The 15,946-nt window shown below is 38.0% G+C and overlaps 2 protein-coding genes across 6 annotated transcripts in view; one reads left to right on the plus strand and one right to left on the minus strand.

Moving 5' to 3' along the window:
- The window catches only part of chd2 (chromodomain helicase DNA binding protein 2), a 27,991-nt gene extending 22,195 nt beyond the window's left edge, over positions 1 to 5,796 (minus strand). For all 5 annotated transcript variants that reach the window (XM_037107500.1, XM_037107498.1, XM_037107501.1 and 2 more), the window contains exons 1-4: positions 5,658 to 5,796; positions 4,190 to 4,255; positions 3,985 to 4,046; positions 844 to 900 (exon numbers count right to left, since the gene is read on the minus strand). The gene's annotated coding sequence lies outside the window, so the exon portion shown is untranslated. The remainder of the gene's footprint in view (positions 1 to 843; positions 901 to 3,984; positions 4,047 to 4,189; positions 4,256 to 5,657) is intronic.
- Positions 5,739 to 15,542, plus strand: fam174b (family with sequence similarity 174 member B). Its single transcript, XM_037107503.1, has 4 exons — positions 5,739 to 5,870; positions 9,717 to 10,438; positions 11,163 to 11,294; positions 12,845 to 15,542. Exons 2-4 carry the CDS (start codon positions 10,149 to 10,151, stop codon positions 12,846 to 12,848), a joined length of 426 nt encoding a protein of 141 aa, XP_036963398.1. The 5' UTR covers positions 5,739 to 5,870; positions 9,717 to 10,148; the 3' UTR covers positions 12,849 to 15,542.
- Positions 15,543 to 15,946: the final 404 nt, after the last annotated feature.

Here is a 15,946-nt window from a genome sequence, read left to right on the forward strand (position 1 = left end):
TGCTGTATGCAAAATAGGATTCCTTGACTGATCTAATGAAATATTTACCAGTCACCAAAGCAAATACATGACTGACCAACAGTTTAACATTTAATTGATGCTATTAAAGTGTCAAAGTAATCACTGAAACAATGTTTTCAGAAATCTATTGTTCAAAATCAGAAAAAAATGTTCCCATACTGTTCTTCAAATGTTGAAATGTTTATATGTGATATTGATGTTTATATTTAATATTTGTCAACTAAGAGCTGCTATCCATGTATCATTGTTTTTGAAACAATGACAAACATTTATTCTATTCAACCTATTCTATCATAAATACATCAGTTAAATGTAAGTAATGTGACCTAGACATTTGAGCATGAATTTTTAATGCTAAAAAACCTATCTAGCATTTTAACAGAAGTGGAGAATATGTCATCTCTTGAAGTAATGTGGCCTTTTTTGTAATGTAACAACAGACGGCAACACAGCAAATGTCCACATAAAGCCACAGTAAAAAAATAGCATATATTATTAATATTCAATTAAACCACAAGGAATAAAAAAAATCCTGTACACGTTGTACAATAAACGTACATTTGTAAACTTAACATTTCATTTTGCACACTACGTGCTAACATCTAGGTCTTTGGCTAGCCTTTAGAATTAACTCTATGAGGCAGTAACATACGTTCCTGATAAATGCGGGGAAGCCTGCTTAAAATAGCAGAACAGCATCCTAAACCTATCCAAGTGTGATTCTAGAGAAGATGTCATTTCATTTTTAAACAACATTTTCTATGGATTACATTAATTCAGTAGGCATTTGAATTACACTCAGCTGAAACATGAAAAACTTACAGAGCTGTCTTCTTTTTCTTCAAATTTGGAAATTCTTCCCACCAGGGCAGGTCTCCACTGTGGAAGAGAAGGAATAATGAATGATACCCATATTACCATAAATCAGATTTACACAGAAATGGTATACTGGTGGGCTGATCAATGTGACTGGCTTGAACTAATTTGGACATTTGGGACTTCTGATTTAAACATTGATTGGCAAAAATTACTTAAACAAGCAATCTTTTGAATTTGAGTTGAGGAGTTAGTCTCAGAGAAAATAAACAATTTTCACCAACCTTCCCAGTATTAACAACTTAAAATAAATAAATAGCTCATGTCTTGCACCGCATAGCTTTTGCAAATGCTATTTTTATAAGGTTCACTGTGTATGATGGGTCAAATACAGCAAAAAAGAAAAAGTTTCATAACTGGATAATATTTAAAACTAATATCATGTCTTATTACAGTGGTAATCAAAACTTAAGTTCCTTTTAAAAAGGTACAAAAAAAAAACAATGCCCGTGGTACATGGTCGGGGAAGAGCCCTGCATTTTTAACTAAGCAATGTGCAGAAGTGAAACATGACACTGTGCAAGTATGAAATTTCTTGTGCTGTTTTGTGCATTCATGTGCTCTTGAGAAACTCATCAGAGTTGTCGATTTACTGCAACGTTGGAATTGTTTTTTTGTTTGTATTTACATCACTGTGACTGTCCACCAAATTACTTTTGTCTAACTGAGCACTTCAGACAGCCAACATCATGGTTTTGCCTTAATGATTTGGGGATATTTCTAGTCTCAGGGTTTTCGTTTTTAATAACAAAGGTTTATTTTACTACGAGGGAAATACATACATACATCTAGGGGGGCCGCCAAAAAAGCTCATTTCTGTGTTAAGGGTGACTTGCTTTATCCATCTTATTTGGTTAAAAGCTGTCTTTGAATAGTGATTGATATTTAGTAGACAATTTGAGAATATATTTTACTCATTATCCAAACGTGTTATTGATCACAAGTAGATAGTTAAGGCATTAAGTTGTTGTTGCTGTTATGTCTCAAGACATCCCTCATATTTCACGATTGGCTTAATTTATTCATATTTTGGAGCGATAGTATTTGCAATGACGTTGTTTTGGTTGCAAACAACGTCACAGTTGCCAATAATGACAGGAACTGTTCATCTTGAGTTATGAGAATATAGATCACGAACCAAAAGCTGTAACATGAGAAAATAACGTACAACCAAGATATAATGCAGCACATGGCACCAAATATATAAACTATGGTTCAAATATGGATGATGACAAAATTACTTAATAATGCGCCCAACAGGCCTTGATTAAACTGCATTTTAAAATTGCAACCGTTGAGCCAAAATGGCTAATAGTTATTTTACAATGAGCCATGTGAAATGTCACCAGTTTGCAGACATTCATAAACTGAGCAACATGTAATCTATAAACAAATTTGTGTGTTGTGTTTTCACATGTTGTCAAAAAGCTGCCCAGTATGGCAGTAATCAAAAAATATGGTGAGTGTTTTGGCTCTTAAAAAAAAACAAAAAAACAATTTACTCACAATTATGATCCACATTCTAAATTGCCATCATTTTTCTCAGTCTGAAGGATGAAATGGCCTGTTGATTATACAGCCTGACATAAATGTGAATGTGCATGTTTGAACCATCACTTTGCACTCTACATATTTCTATCATGACATAAATTCCTCATCCTCCATATGCGTTGTTTAACATCATCGAAGGAAGATCTAACTGACGTTGTTCGTCTAAATCAACACTGCCATCTAGTTGGCTACATCAATCTAGTGGCTTGTGCGTGTATAGCATATCTGCTCATAGATGGGTTGTCTCATGTTTGTCAATATAAGAGGACATTCAATACCACAATCTCATCGATTAGCCTGAATAGTAGATTGTGGACGCCTCGAAGTCTGACCAGAATCTAAAATCTACCATCACCCATTCCTAACCCATGGTCGAAATGTTAAAACATTATCTGCCCCAGCTTAGTTTTACTACCAGTCTTGATACAGCTTTCTATTTTGAACCTCTTAGAGGTACACACAAGCTCCAAACCCATAAAGAATTATATGGCTAAAAGTTGCGATGAATGTTAAGCCGTAGTAACTGAAACATGACCTTGAAAATCGCCAACCCACTAAATGTACTTCTGGCATTGGCACCACAGTTACTGTTGTTGAATAGCAGTTTCATTAAGTAGGCGTGTCAGTTAATATGACTAATATGGCTGCAACACGAAACTTGTCAGCTGCATTTTTGTTGCCAGGGTTCAACGTTAATTTTCCCCCCCACATCTTTTGGCATGTTGGTCGGAAATCAACTTGCCCGAAGTCAATTTGAACTCATCCTTATATCTTTTAAGGGTTTATCAAATAATTACACCTCAAGATAATTGCTATGTTAAATCTTATGTGCCTTGCTCAACAGCCTGTGGCAAACCACGCGCCATATGGTTTTGCCCACATCTTCTAACCCCACCCAACTGAACTCCAAATGACCCCCACCATTTACCTACGACTGTCCAATCGGTACTGTACACATGCAACTCTTGACAGATAAGAGAGAAGCAAGATGGCCCCCTCCTTAGCTACTTTCAACATCAGCTCCGGAAAAAACGACGTGTTTAACTCTTTTTCGCTACCTGCCCAATCGAGCACATCGTATCGTCGAACTATTTTGGTGATACGTTGAATCCACTAAATAATCAACTCTAAAAATGTATACTAAGTATAATATATTTCTGTAAGCATTTGAAGTTAAGTGAAATGTCTCTTCTGGGAAATTTGATAACATAGGTAACTTCGATTGATGTGCCACATCATACACTAGGTGGCGTAACTTTTCTAACATCAGACATGGTTGTTATTGCTTTCAGTCAAAACTAGGCCAATGCATGATATAAAAAACAGAAACTACATATGCTTAGCGCTATTTCTTAGCATTGACATACATATTAAATAAAAAATATACTTTATTTATGCTGCTGTTCACTTAGTTATGTTTGAGGTCATTTAAAAAGTTAATTTGATTTAACACATTTGACGACTTAAGTGCAGAGAAGTACAGACTATGCACAGAGTTTTCTAAGAACAATTTGTCTTTCTTAAAAATGTACTTACAATTCCCCATTGCTGTACGGGTCACTCAAATCCTTCGTCTTCGTGGTGGCTACATGTTAACCCTTAAAAAAGACAAAATAAGATTCAGAGAAGAAATGTGACAACAGCACACCCTATTGGTTGTATGTATGTAGCAGTGAAGACAAAGAAGCTAGTAGGACTGCAAAAAAACATTTAAATGCCTGAAACGGTTAAAAACACATACCATTTAGGGCGAGTCACATGATGTCCTTTCTTCATCGACGCACTTTGTGAAACACCAAGGGAATCCCTGCAATATACAAAACATGATTTTTGATCATTTTTGTACTTATAATGTGCAACTTATGGTTGCAGAAAAACAGACATAAATAGGCTTTTAGTGTTTTAAGCTATTTTAAAGATACTTTTCGGGATGGTTTCAGAGCTCATTAACATATTACGAAAATCATAAATAAGTTGTTGCACATTTAATTGGGTATATGCTTCTTCTTAGCCTGTCTTGGTGGCTCAAAATGCAACTAAATTTGTCTTCAACAGTAATGTCCCATTGAGAATAGCTATGAGAAGACATTTTGTTTCGTGCTGGGTGGTACTAATCCTTTGGATTTACCATATAGTTTAACATGCATAAATATTTATTACAAAAGAGAGTATATCATCTATTTATAATGTGTGGTATTTGCCTTCATATGCAGGTAGACCAACAACCTTGTCCCTGAGACGGTAATATTGAGATGAATTTATTTCTTTATTTAATTTTTATGCAGTATTTTGAGTTTTCTTCAATTCACATACTTGTAGTGAAGCTTTCTAACATAAAAATCGTTCTTAACATGTCTCACAGGTGTAATGTAAGATGGAAAAATAAAATAAATGTATATATTTAGATAACTTCTCCATTCAGTACCTCAAAGGGTTAAAAGCCAACACCCTATTTTGTATTTCGAAGTGTATCTAAGCTTTTAAAACATATAGAAGCTTTAATTGGCAAACAAATCCAAGTATTGTTTATTAAGAGTGTCTACAATCGAAGAATTGCATCAAATAGTCACATTTAGAGCATTTTGACAACTTGTCCAAATTTATTTCAACTATTTTTCAAATAAAAAGAATTAAGCATCTCACACTATTTAAAATCTGGACATAAACTACATGTGTACAGCCCTGTGGTAAGATAGTGTGAAAAACTGTCGATTTTAAAATGTATTTTTGATCTGTAATTCGGAGAAAAACCTCAAAAAACAAGTATGCTGAAAATAAACAAAATTCTGCTTAAGATTGGTTTGTTGATGTCTTTCAGTCCCAGTACCACATTCAAAAAACTAAACATTTGCCTATTTTTGTTGTTTTTGTCGAGCAAATTCGAACAAGGGCATTTGCCCTTTCAAGGACAAAGCAAATTTTAAATGCGTAGGTTGAAAAAACTCCAAACAAGTCGAGGACAAATGTGCTTGTCCAAATATCAACAAAGTTTACTCGAAAAAGGGCGACCAAACATGCAAAATCCACCAACCAAAACACCATTTCGTGCAATTTACCGTCTCTACGTCGTTATCTTTATTCTTCGCTGACAACACACCATGGCCATTTTTACAACACTGCGTCTAACTGTCGTTCTATCCACCATATTGCCAGACACCCCTAACTCGCATTCTACAGCTATTAATGTTGGATTACTCGTAATTTCTTACCCATTTTCCAGGCCGCGTCTATCCGCCGTCGTCTGCCCTGGCCAGTGTCGCTTTTTGGGGCGATTTTCGTCGTTTTGGTGGGTCTTTCGGCCGCATCGTTCCGCCCTTCCTCCTCTCCGCTCTCGACGCCTCGCTCCTCTGTTGTGTGTGTCCTCCTCTCTGCCGCTGCCTGAGCTGATATCCTTCAGCGGCTCTGCCCACTTTCCTCTCAACGTAAGCCAAACTCCACTTCCTCCCCAGCCCCGTCCAAGCTAGCGCTAGCAGCCCACTGATCGTGAAACTTGTACCCTCTTTTTTCTTTTTTTATAAACCCGAAGCAGCAAAACTAAATTTGTTTTCAAGTGGCGTCAGTAAAACAAACTTTATGTTGTTTATGTGATAAACAGCAACAGCTACACGCAGGTACGTTGGGAGTAAACCAGCCGAATCAAGCTAGTTAGCTAGAATTTGAGAACTTTTTTTTATGTTATCACAGGTGTGACCCAAATTACTGCAAAGAAGTTGAATGATTTTTAATAATATTTAAATCTACTTTAAGAAAAAGTGATACTACTGAAAATATGAAGATGGGTTAATATGTTTACTAATGACAGAAAACTAATTCCCTCTTGTGCTTCTATATAGGAACACTGCTCAAAACACAAGTAAGTATATTTGTTGTGGTATATCACACAGTAGAGTTTAAATCAGTAAACACAGGCCTTCTTTGAACATTTTCCTTCAGGGGAGCCTTGAAATGTAGTCTACTGTGTGTGCAGAGCTGCTAATAAATGAACAATAACACATTTATTACCCCGTTCGTGTACAACAAAGTTCAGACTTAAGACTTGTCCCCTGGCACTGATGCCTGATTGCCACCATTTCATAATGATAAAGGAAACGTTGAGGTGTTTTCATGATACAAACATTTAAAACTATTCAGAAATTGAGAATTGACAGTCCCCATGCAATAAGTGTGACTGAATCTTGATATAAGTGTGCCCTGTCTGTGGCAAAACAGCAGCATCAGTTACATTTATTATATTATCTATATTAGTTGAGAAAATGTTGAAGAACAAAATTAGAAACTCCAATGGGGGCAACCACACTTGGAAAACTTTGGCTGCTCAGTCAGTGCAGCAGCCGTCATTGGACAGTCCATGGAGTCTGTGGTATGCACTCCACCCCCCATCACCAACCAATGAGGTGTTTCAGACCACAGCGCATGCTCCGTGCAGTGGAAGATTTCTTTAAAAAGATCCTCAGCCTAGCAACAAGAGTGCCCCTGCAAGTGTATTACAAATCCAGACGCTACAAGTGAAGTGAACACAGCCTTATATTGACTGACTGGTTGGACGGGTTTGAATAGGGGAGTGATTACCCACCAGAAAGATTAAGATCCCCCAAAAAGTCCCAAGTATTCCAACTTTTATCAGTGTGTTTGCAGTTGTCGTTGTCATTCGTGATGCAGTATGAAACTACTTTTAGAGATTGAGAATTGGAAATTTACCAACAAAGCTGAGTTAAGAGCACCTATTGGCTTCAGTGACTGTGGCTGTTAAATTTGTTGAGAAGACAGAATAAACAAAGAGGAAAGAACAGGAAGAAGAAAATGTTTTGTGCCATACTTGATCATTTAATGACTTTTCTGCCAAAGACACATCTTGTTGGCCATTTTGTAGAGAAGTAAAGACTTAGGTCAGTGGAAAGCAGGGACATTTACATTGATATGGTACCAGTTACTGTGACATATAATGTGTTTATTTGTTTATTTAAAGGATACCTATTAGTTGATGCCATAAGCTAATCTTCTTGGAGTCAACTCTTGGCATACAACACATATCACATTCATGATGACCTCTAGTTGCATTAGTTTAAATAACATGAAATTCATATATATTGATATAAAAATCCAAACCTGCATTAATATAGAAAACAAAATGCATTCATATACAGTTAAAAGCCAGTCAACACTGTACATACATTTAGCTAGAATACTAAGCATGTTTACCATGAAGCCTGTCTATGCTTCAGAATGGGTAGTTAGTGTTGCAACCATGAACGCACACAGCGCTGTTGCAGAAGGGTTGTGCTGTAACACGTAGCAAAGTGGCAACAGACAGGATTGCACTCACGGGTGTGTTATTTCAGAAGGAAGCACATGCAACCAAACCTCCTGGTATGTTGCAAAACACCTCTGACGGTTAACATAACAGGCTGTGCTCTTAGATTTGCTTCCACTTAGCAAGACAAATGATACTGTGTGCTTTACAGTAGTCATGTAACTCAACAAACAAGCTTTGTAACTCAAGTTTAGCAAATTCCAAAACCAACACCATGACTGTATATTCAGCCTAGACCACAGTCTTATTTCAGTGCTTTGTGAGAACAACTACTTGTGTTAAATAGTAGCTAAACTGAAACTGACGCACCCAAAACAAACTGGATTGTAACCCAGTTCAAGACAATGTAACACGATCCCTGCAGACGCACTCTGAGCCGTTTCTCTGAGCAAAGTTCAGGCCGTTGTCTCAGAATGTGAAAACTCTCTTCAGCTTGAGATTTAGATCGACCTGCATCAACTGAATCATGGTTCATGGAGCAAAATGTTCTTGCTGAGCATTAAATCTCCATGCACAATCAAGATATATAGAAATATGTTTTGCGTGCATGTTAGATTACAATGCATTCCTCACTTTAAATGCCTTATAACTGTCCCATTTTATTAACAAGACATGGCAGCTACCGAATGTCTTATAAACATGCTGTTACAAATCAGTCTCTCCTGAATTTGGACCTAGGGGTTGAAGGAAAATGCAGCCATCCCCGTTGTTATTTTGTGCTGCCATCTGCTGGGCTTTGATCAAATTAAACAGCAGCAGAGGGCCCTCGCTCCCAGGAGTAGGTGTTCAGAAATAAGACACATCAAACCAGACAAAGCTGAACAGGCTGTTGTGTTGTCGTTGTTGTTATTGTTGTTGTTGTTGTTGTTGTTGTTTTCAGATAAAGGGAGTCCCTTCAGGTTTGCACACTGCGAGAAATTAGTCTGACGAATAAGTCGAAAGCATTTTAACTACAAGCCTTCAAAGAGATTTTTTTTGTAGATGTAAATCTAAGTGGTGATCTACTTTTAAATCAGGATTATGCATATTGCACGTCCCGTTCACACCCGTGAAAATATAAATTGAGATAATTTGTGTCTGCCTGTGTGTCTGACTGAGAAAGACAAGGAAAGACTTTGACAGTGTGTGTATAGATTTTGCCAAATCGATTAGTTATCTCCACCATGGATCAGTCGGATGCTTTTCACCATCTTGTCTGTTCAAGACTTTATTGGAATCTGCGGTCATGACCTGCAGTCTGCTGCCCTTGGAAAATTGGGTTTGCTGTGTCCGATTGGTAAACAGAGAAATGATGCCTTCAGATGCTGTCGGAAATTTAGCCACTGCCAGTCACCACCATAATATGTACAGTCAAGTGGTGAGAGATGTTTGAATGATCTTTGACGCCAAAGTCTCCAAATATACAACGTTTCACCATTAACACAATTTTTAAAGAAATATTTGTTTGAATGTAGAATATAAACACCTGAATTTTTTTCCCCTCTTTTGCTGCACATTTTTCAAAAATAATAGTCTGATCTCTACGAATACCAGGAACACTGCAGTGACGTGCATGATATATGAATATACTAGCACTAGCTGAGGGCAAAGTCATGTCCTCTGTGTTGCCGTATTGTGGGGCCTTCAAAGAGCCACTTGAAGGTTCTATGTTTTGCGAACCTTTTTCTTTAACTTAACATTGTCTGAAAATTACCTGAGGGTGTGTTTAAATTCTGGAGGCACACACATGTTGAACATACAAGTGTTCAAAACTAACCAGAATTTTTAGACTCTCTGTATGTCAATTTGCTTATTTTTTTTTAGTAAAAATAGAATTGATAATGAAGAAAAAACAAGTTAATAAAGAAGCTATTTCTCCAATTTTTTAGTATTTATTCTTTAAAAAATAAATAAATACAATTTTGCGTGCCATGTCTTCCATCTGAAGCCGCCCACTTCCTTTCCTCGGTGACATCAGGTGTGTAGGTGTTCGGGAAGTACGAGGGCTCCCTGAAGGCATCACCAGCCCACATAATGCTCCTCTTCAGCACTGGGAAGAGCGGGCCAGCCTGCAGAGCGCTTCCGGAGGCGGATAATCCCCATCCCTCTACACGAAGTCCTAATGCAATCAGGAAGGGACTGCCATAGCTCACCTCAAGGGAAACACGTTTTGGAGGCAAATCGCGAGTGACGACCTCCCAAGAAATCCGGTGAGAGGAGAGAGGGGCTCGGACGGGCAGAGAGATGGATGTCTGCGTCTCACATTGTCTTCATCGTGTGAACGGCAGAGTCTGATAAAAGCCGATCCCTCTCTGTATAATGTGACAGCTGCTGTCGCATTTTCACCCAGTTTGGAGAAAAACTACTGAAGGAACAAAACCTGCAGTACATTTTCCTTGACACCGGCACCATGGCGACCTACAGTCTGGTTTTAACTTTCGTTGTTGCGGCTCTTTGGCGGGTCAGCGCTGTACCACAAACTCTTCCTTCACCCGCGACGCAGTTCAATTCAACATCATCATCATCATCATCTTCATCCATCATCAGCGAGGATGGACTGACGAGTAATGTGACAGATGCAGCCGTGGGATCCCGGATTTCGTCTCTCATGACGCATCTTCCAACTCTGAAAAACATTGTTATTTTCATCTGCGTGCTAACAGCTGTTCTCATCACAGTCCTGGTCATCAAAGTGATCAGGTAAGACAGGTTGATGCTTCTATGTAATTATCATTATTTTTATTTTTTTTAATGATGCGTTTAAATGTAAATGTAAGCAGTCTTTCCTGGTGGAGGAATCGATTAAGAGCATGTGGTTGCCTGGAGGAGGTCTGGGCCTATTAATAATGCTCCTACAGGGAGCTGATGTAGTCTATCTTACGTGTTTGTGACAATCAGTCTTATTTAATTGATTATGTATACTGTGACATTAATCACTAGCATCTTTGCATTCACCTCAGAAGTCACATCTTACAGCAGGGCTGCAGGTCATGATGAATTTACCGCTGGATTGCACATGTTTTCGATTAGTCAGTGAATCATTTTGCCTGTAAAAGTGTGAAAATTGTCACGAGTTCCCAGAGCCCGCTGTGATGTCTTCATATTGACCTACAATGACATAAAACTGGGAGGAAAAAAACAAAACAGGTGTAACTACACAACTATGGTTGTCCTTTCAGAGCTGATTTGATCTTGGTAAAAACATTGGGCGGTCGTGACTCTACTTACAGCCAGTTTGAGCATTAATATGATTGCGAAAAAGCTTAGTTTTTTTTTTCACCAGTCTAATCCTCTTCATCTGGAGGAGCTAAAAATGGCTTCACAGCTGATGTTGTGGTGTAGTCAGTCAGCCCTAAATAATTTGATTCTGTTTGCGGTGTCGTCTCATGTCTGGCACCGTTTCCCTCCCCTCCTCTCCCCACAGATCTGGCAGGAGGATCAGGAAAACACGTAAATATGACATCATAACGACACCTGCGGAGCGCGTGGAGATGGCCCCTCTTAATGAGGAGAACGATGAAGACGATGACTCAACCCTCTTTGATGTCAAATACAGGTTTGTTTCTCTTTTTTAATCACTGAAGCTGTGGGAGGTGCGTGCTGCAGATGTTCACGGTGCCAAATAAGCCAAATAAAACTTTTCTTTTTCTGCTGTGAGAACAGCTGTGGGCTCAGTCCCACTGAAAAAGTTCTGGCACATATCAGATGAGTTTGATGTGTAACTACCTAGATGGTTACAGTGCAGATACTGACCACAGTGAAGCTTGATAAGGGTATTATGAACAATATGGCCGTTTATTGCAACAGAAATCCATCTATCAGTATATGACTATGAGAATTTTAATCTTTTTTGTAAGAGTTTGACTTTATCAAACAGATTGTAAGAAATCTTAACCCTTTTTAGTATTGTTGTACTTTTAAAATGACTGGAGTTTGGTACTCTTAATGTTAATGTTATTTATCTTACTTGTCACCAGTGTAGTCATTAACCGTTTAACCTTCATTTCCCTGTAAGTAAATCTCCTCTTGACCCTGTTTTGACTATCTTGTCTTTGCAGGGAGGCACCAGCTAACTGGATGGTGTAACAGTCTCTTCCTTTAGTAAACATATAATGTCTACCACTTAAAGGTGCAATATGTATAAATTGTCCACCAAGTGTATACTCAAAACCAATAGGGGGCAGCATATCACCAGAGTAAATGCTAACTGCTGCTTGCTGTAGCTGTCCTGAGCTAGTAAGCTCACTTAGCCGTGCAGCTGTCGGGTCTGACTGGGATTGTTAGTGTTCACACCGCTAGCACCAGAACAGGCTGCGGCTAGCTGGTTAGCATGCTAACTTAAGTAGACATAGACATCATAATGTCAAAACAGTGTTTTATTCACATACTGTTGATCAGTTTTGTGACTTTTTGAATGTTTTCAACCAGAATTCTCACTTTGATATGAAGCAATCAGGAGAGTTTGTACAAAGTCTTTAAAAGTTGTCAAATCCTTCATTTTATCCGTTGTGTTTTTCAAGGTTAGTCTGGTGTTGTATCTGTTGTATCATTCATAGAAACCAAAACGCCTTTGATATTTTATACGTTATATAAATTGTTGATGTCTCCTGTAAGTGAACACAATACACATTGATTGCTGAGGGTATAAAGGAATTCTGCAAATGTACTTTTTCACAGTTTTAACAATTCAGCTGATAAAGGCTTGAGAGTGTTGGGTGACTTTAAAGTTGCTTGTAAGGTGCTTATATTTACTCTTGAGCAGTCGTATGAACACTTGAATGAGACGCAGCACAAAAGCACACAGACATAACAGGGGTAACTATATGAAAGTATGCACTGAAACTGGTATTTGGTTTTCTTGCTCTGCTTGGAGAAAAACACCACTTTGGTGAAAAAGCTCTGGCAGTGTTGACATTAGGTTTCACCCTTCCGTCCTTTCTATTGTTCTTTAACATACAACCACTTCCTCAAAGGAAGGTATGACGCCCTGTTTACCTGACATTCCGGATTCCGCGGCAGGCAAATGTATTTCCTCGTTGCTGTGTAGAAAGTAACTCTGCATAAAACTGAATGAAATAACTGTGTTTTTTTCCCTTTTTATTCCAGGTGAATTCCAGCATGGACATCAATATTTGAGAACTCCTATTTTGCCCCCGAGACAACTCAAGTGATTTTCTGTATTATAATTTTTTTGTGTTGCCAAGTCTGACCAAATCAGCAACTTCCCACGCTGCTTGTGCATGGCTTTTTAAATTTTTTTGTCTGTGTTCGAAGGACTGAAGCCTCATAGATATCATTGTTTGCCATTTTTTACCGATCATGTGGCTCAAATAAACTGCCCGATTCTTCTTCATATTTAATCAGGATGCTTCATGCTGTGACCTTTCCTCTGAAGTCATTCAGTAATCAGGCTGTTAGGGACTCGTTGTCTTCATAACAACTCATGTTTTGTTGGGTTTTTTTTGTTTTTTTTAGACTGACCACTTTTGTTATCTACATTTTAGTTTTTACACTTGAGTGACAGCATGTTGCGCTGGGGAGTTCATCGTAGGAGGAGCGAACGCCTACACTGTCTATATTTAAATGCAGGATTAATCACTCTTTTTGATTTGAGTGAATATGTAATCTTTAAATAAATACTGGCTGGCCACTAGAGACCATCATCTAACGCATAAAATGTTAACAAGCATTGTGCAGAGAATACCTTATTCAGTAAAGATGTGCACAATCTGAAGGATCTATCTATAATATACAGTAATTGATATTTTTAAACTAAACTTTCATACCAAATATATTTCTATCTACTAACCACTTTATTGTGCATATATACTGAAGGCTTTCTGTCCTCATGTATGGAGTAAGCGTATATATTTTTTTACCGTGTGTTGTTTTAGACATTCCTATTTTGCTGCTATCTCAGCTGAAAATTTTACGTTTTCATACGGTTCATATTGGTGAAAAGCTCAAAGAATTATTGTCTGGACGTATTTGTGAGGTGCTTGTGGAATATGTCCGCTGGCTCTGAATGTGAATGCTGTAATCTTTTGTGACCAGGTGTGTTCAATCATGTGGCGACTGCATTTAATCAAGTAACGACTGAAGGATGTTTAAACGACAGTGATGTAGTTACAGTATTTGAAGTGTTCGACATGAACCCAATGTCTTGTTTTCTAAATTAAATCACATTGTTATGTTAAAAAAAAAAAAAGCGAGAGAGAAAGAGCAGTTCTTCCTAAATAGTTGCTTCTGTGCCACAGACTCTGTTAGAAAGAGATCAGTTGGCCAGCTTGGATCAGCTTGGCCCTCAATTAATTAAATTTTGGTATTTTGAGTGCAGTGTTAGCGTGCAAATAGAGACGAACCAGAACCAAACCGAAGCCCAGCGTATTGTTTGTTAAATAAAGTCATTACGGGCTTCGACTTTTGATGGAAACGATTTGACATACAGGTTTGAAAGGGGCCCAGTTTAGTTTTGGAAAAAGAAATTCAGGAACTCAGAAAGTTAATATATTCATACAATATTAATGAGGTAATAATACAAACTCTGTGACTGAATGAACAAGCTGTTCTGTTTGAAGCTGGAAAGGTAACAGGGTCTGCCACATATAAACTGAGTACAACAGTATAAAACTGTGTTGTCCTTTAATATCAGTTTATGAAAATGAAGAGAGTTTATTTAGGCATAAAAGTCAGTCGATGAAGATCTTTCCCCACTGATGTCTAACTTTCTGCCAAAGCTCCTCTCAAGATCTAATGGCCCTCCCTCTCTAATAGTCCTAAATCCTAAAGTAATTATACAAAACATCAGACTGTTCAATTTGTTATATCTTTAATTCAAATACAGAACAGTCGGATTTAGTGGAGTAAATGAAAGAAAATCAGATGTTTTCAAACCTTCCTCATCTCCATCCTCAATCTAAATGTAAAAATCAAAGTAAGCTGACAACAACGCAGAGTAAACCTAGATTAGTTTTCCTGCGCCAAATGTGAGTGTTGTAGGTGACCTTCTGTTTTAATCCAGACTGATATTTGATAGTGCACCGCCGCCTGCAGGTGCAGCTGTCTGCAGACGGTCTCCAGCCAACAGAAAAGAAAAACTAAACTGCACAGTTCAATCTCGTACAAGCTATTCCACATTTTCTTTCCAGGAGAAAGAACACTGTGTATTTTTCTTTGTTACTGCCATTCACATGGGGGACTGGGTACATTTGTCATCACTGTTAGATCTACAAGTGGTATGTGGGAGTGCGCGTGTGAATGTCTTGAGTCCAACTTTCAGCCATGTTTTTAAATTGCTGGCTGCAGACGACGTGACTTCTGCTCATGTCAGTGTTTTGTCATGTTTCACTGATTGTACTGATCCATTTTTTTTTTTGTGCGCCTCTGCACAAGCGAGCATTTGACCCGTTGTACAGTTAAGGTCTTTCATCCTGGCAACGTCTTCTGTTTTTATCTTTAGTTGTGTGTGAAACTGTGGAAAAAAGCCTGCTCATTTACAGACACTAATGCTGGACTTTTATTTCACCGAATCATCAGCTGCAGAAAAGTTCCTCTCGTAAAAATGAATCAAAGTCATTGTGGTAGCTATTCGGGGACTCGTTAATCACCTCCCCATCCCACATTCAAACCAGAAAAAAGTTCAATGTTCACACTGTTTTTGAAAGTTTATTGAAAACAAGTCCCCGCTTGGTTTTCTTTTTTTGTACACAGAGATGTTATGTGTACCCACAGCTGTTTCCTCAGTTTCCATGTTCTTTGAAAAACACTACTGAAATAAAATTGCTTCCTTTGAAGTGTTAACTCATTTTAAGGGAGAGGCTGGAAGTCTTGTTTTTTCCATTCTGCTCTTTTGTGTGTCTTTTTTTTTCTTTTGCTATAGGAAAGTACATTCACTTTGTCATGGCCGCACAATTTAAGTGTCCTCAAGTCATTCCGAATATTTTTTTAAATACAAAGAGATTGAAATATGCTCAAGATGAATCTATCAAGACGAGACGAACATGCAAAAAAAAACCAACGTCTGTCAGCATCAAAGCGATGTTAATGTACAGTCTTACATGATAAAAGAAGGTCAACTACACAGCACAGTCCCCACAGAAGCTACATGTCGGTAGAAATGTTATCTAAACTGAGGCGAATTCCAGATTTTGGGTTAATTAACGTAATTGTGTTGGTCACAGAATGTTGCTATTTTTGCCAAGCGCAGAC

This window comes from Acanthopagrus latus, chromosome 8, assembly GCF_904848185.1.
Source record: "Acanthopagrus latus isolate v.2019 chromosome 8, fAcaLat1.1, whole genome shotgun sequence".
NCBI classification, from domain to species: Eukaryota; Metazoa; Chordata; class Actinopteri; order Spariformes; family Sparidae; genus Acanthopagrus; species Acanthopagrus latus.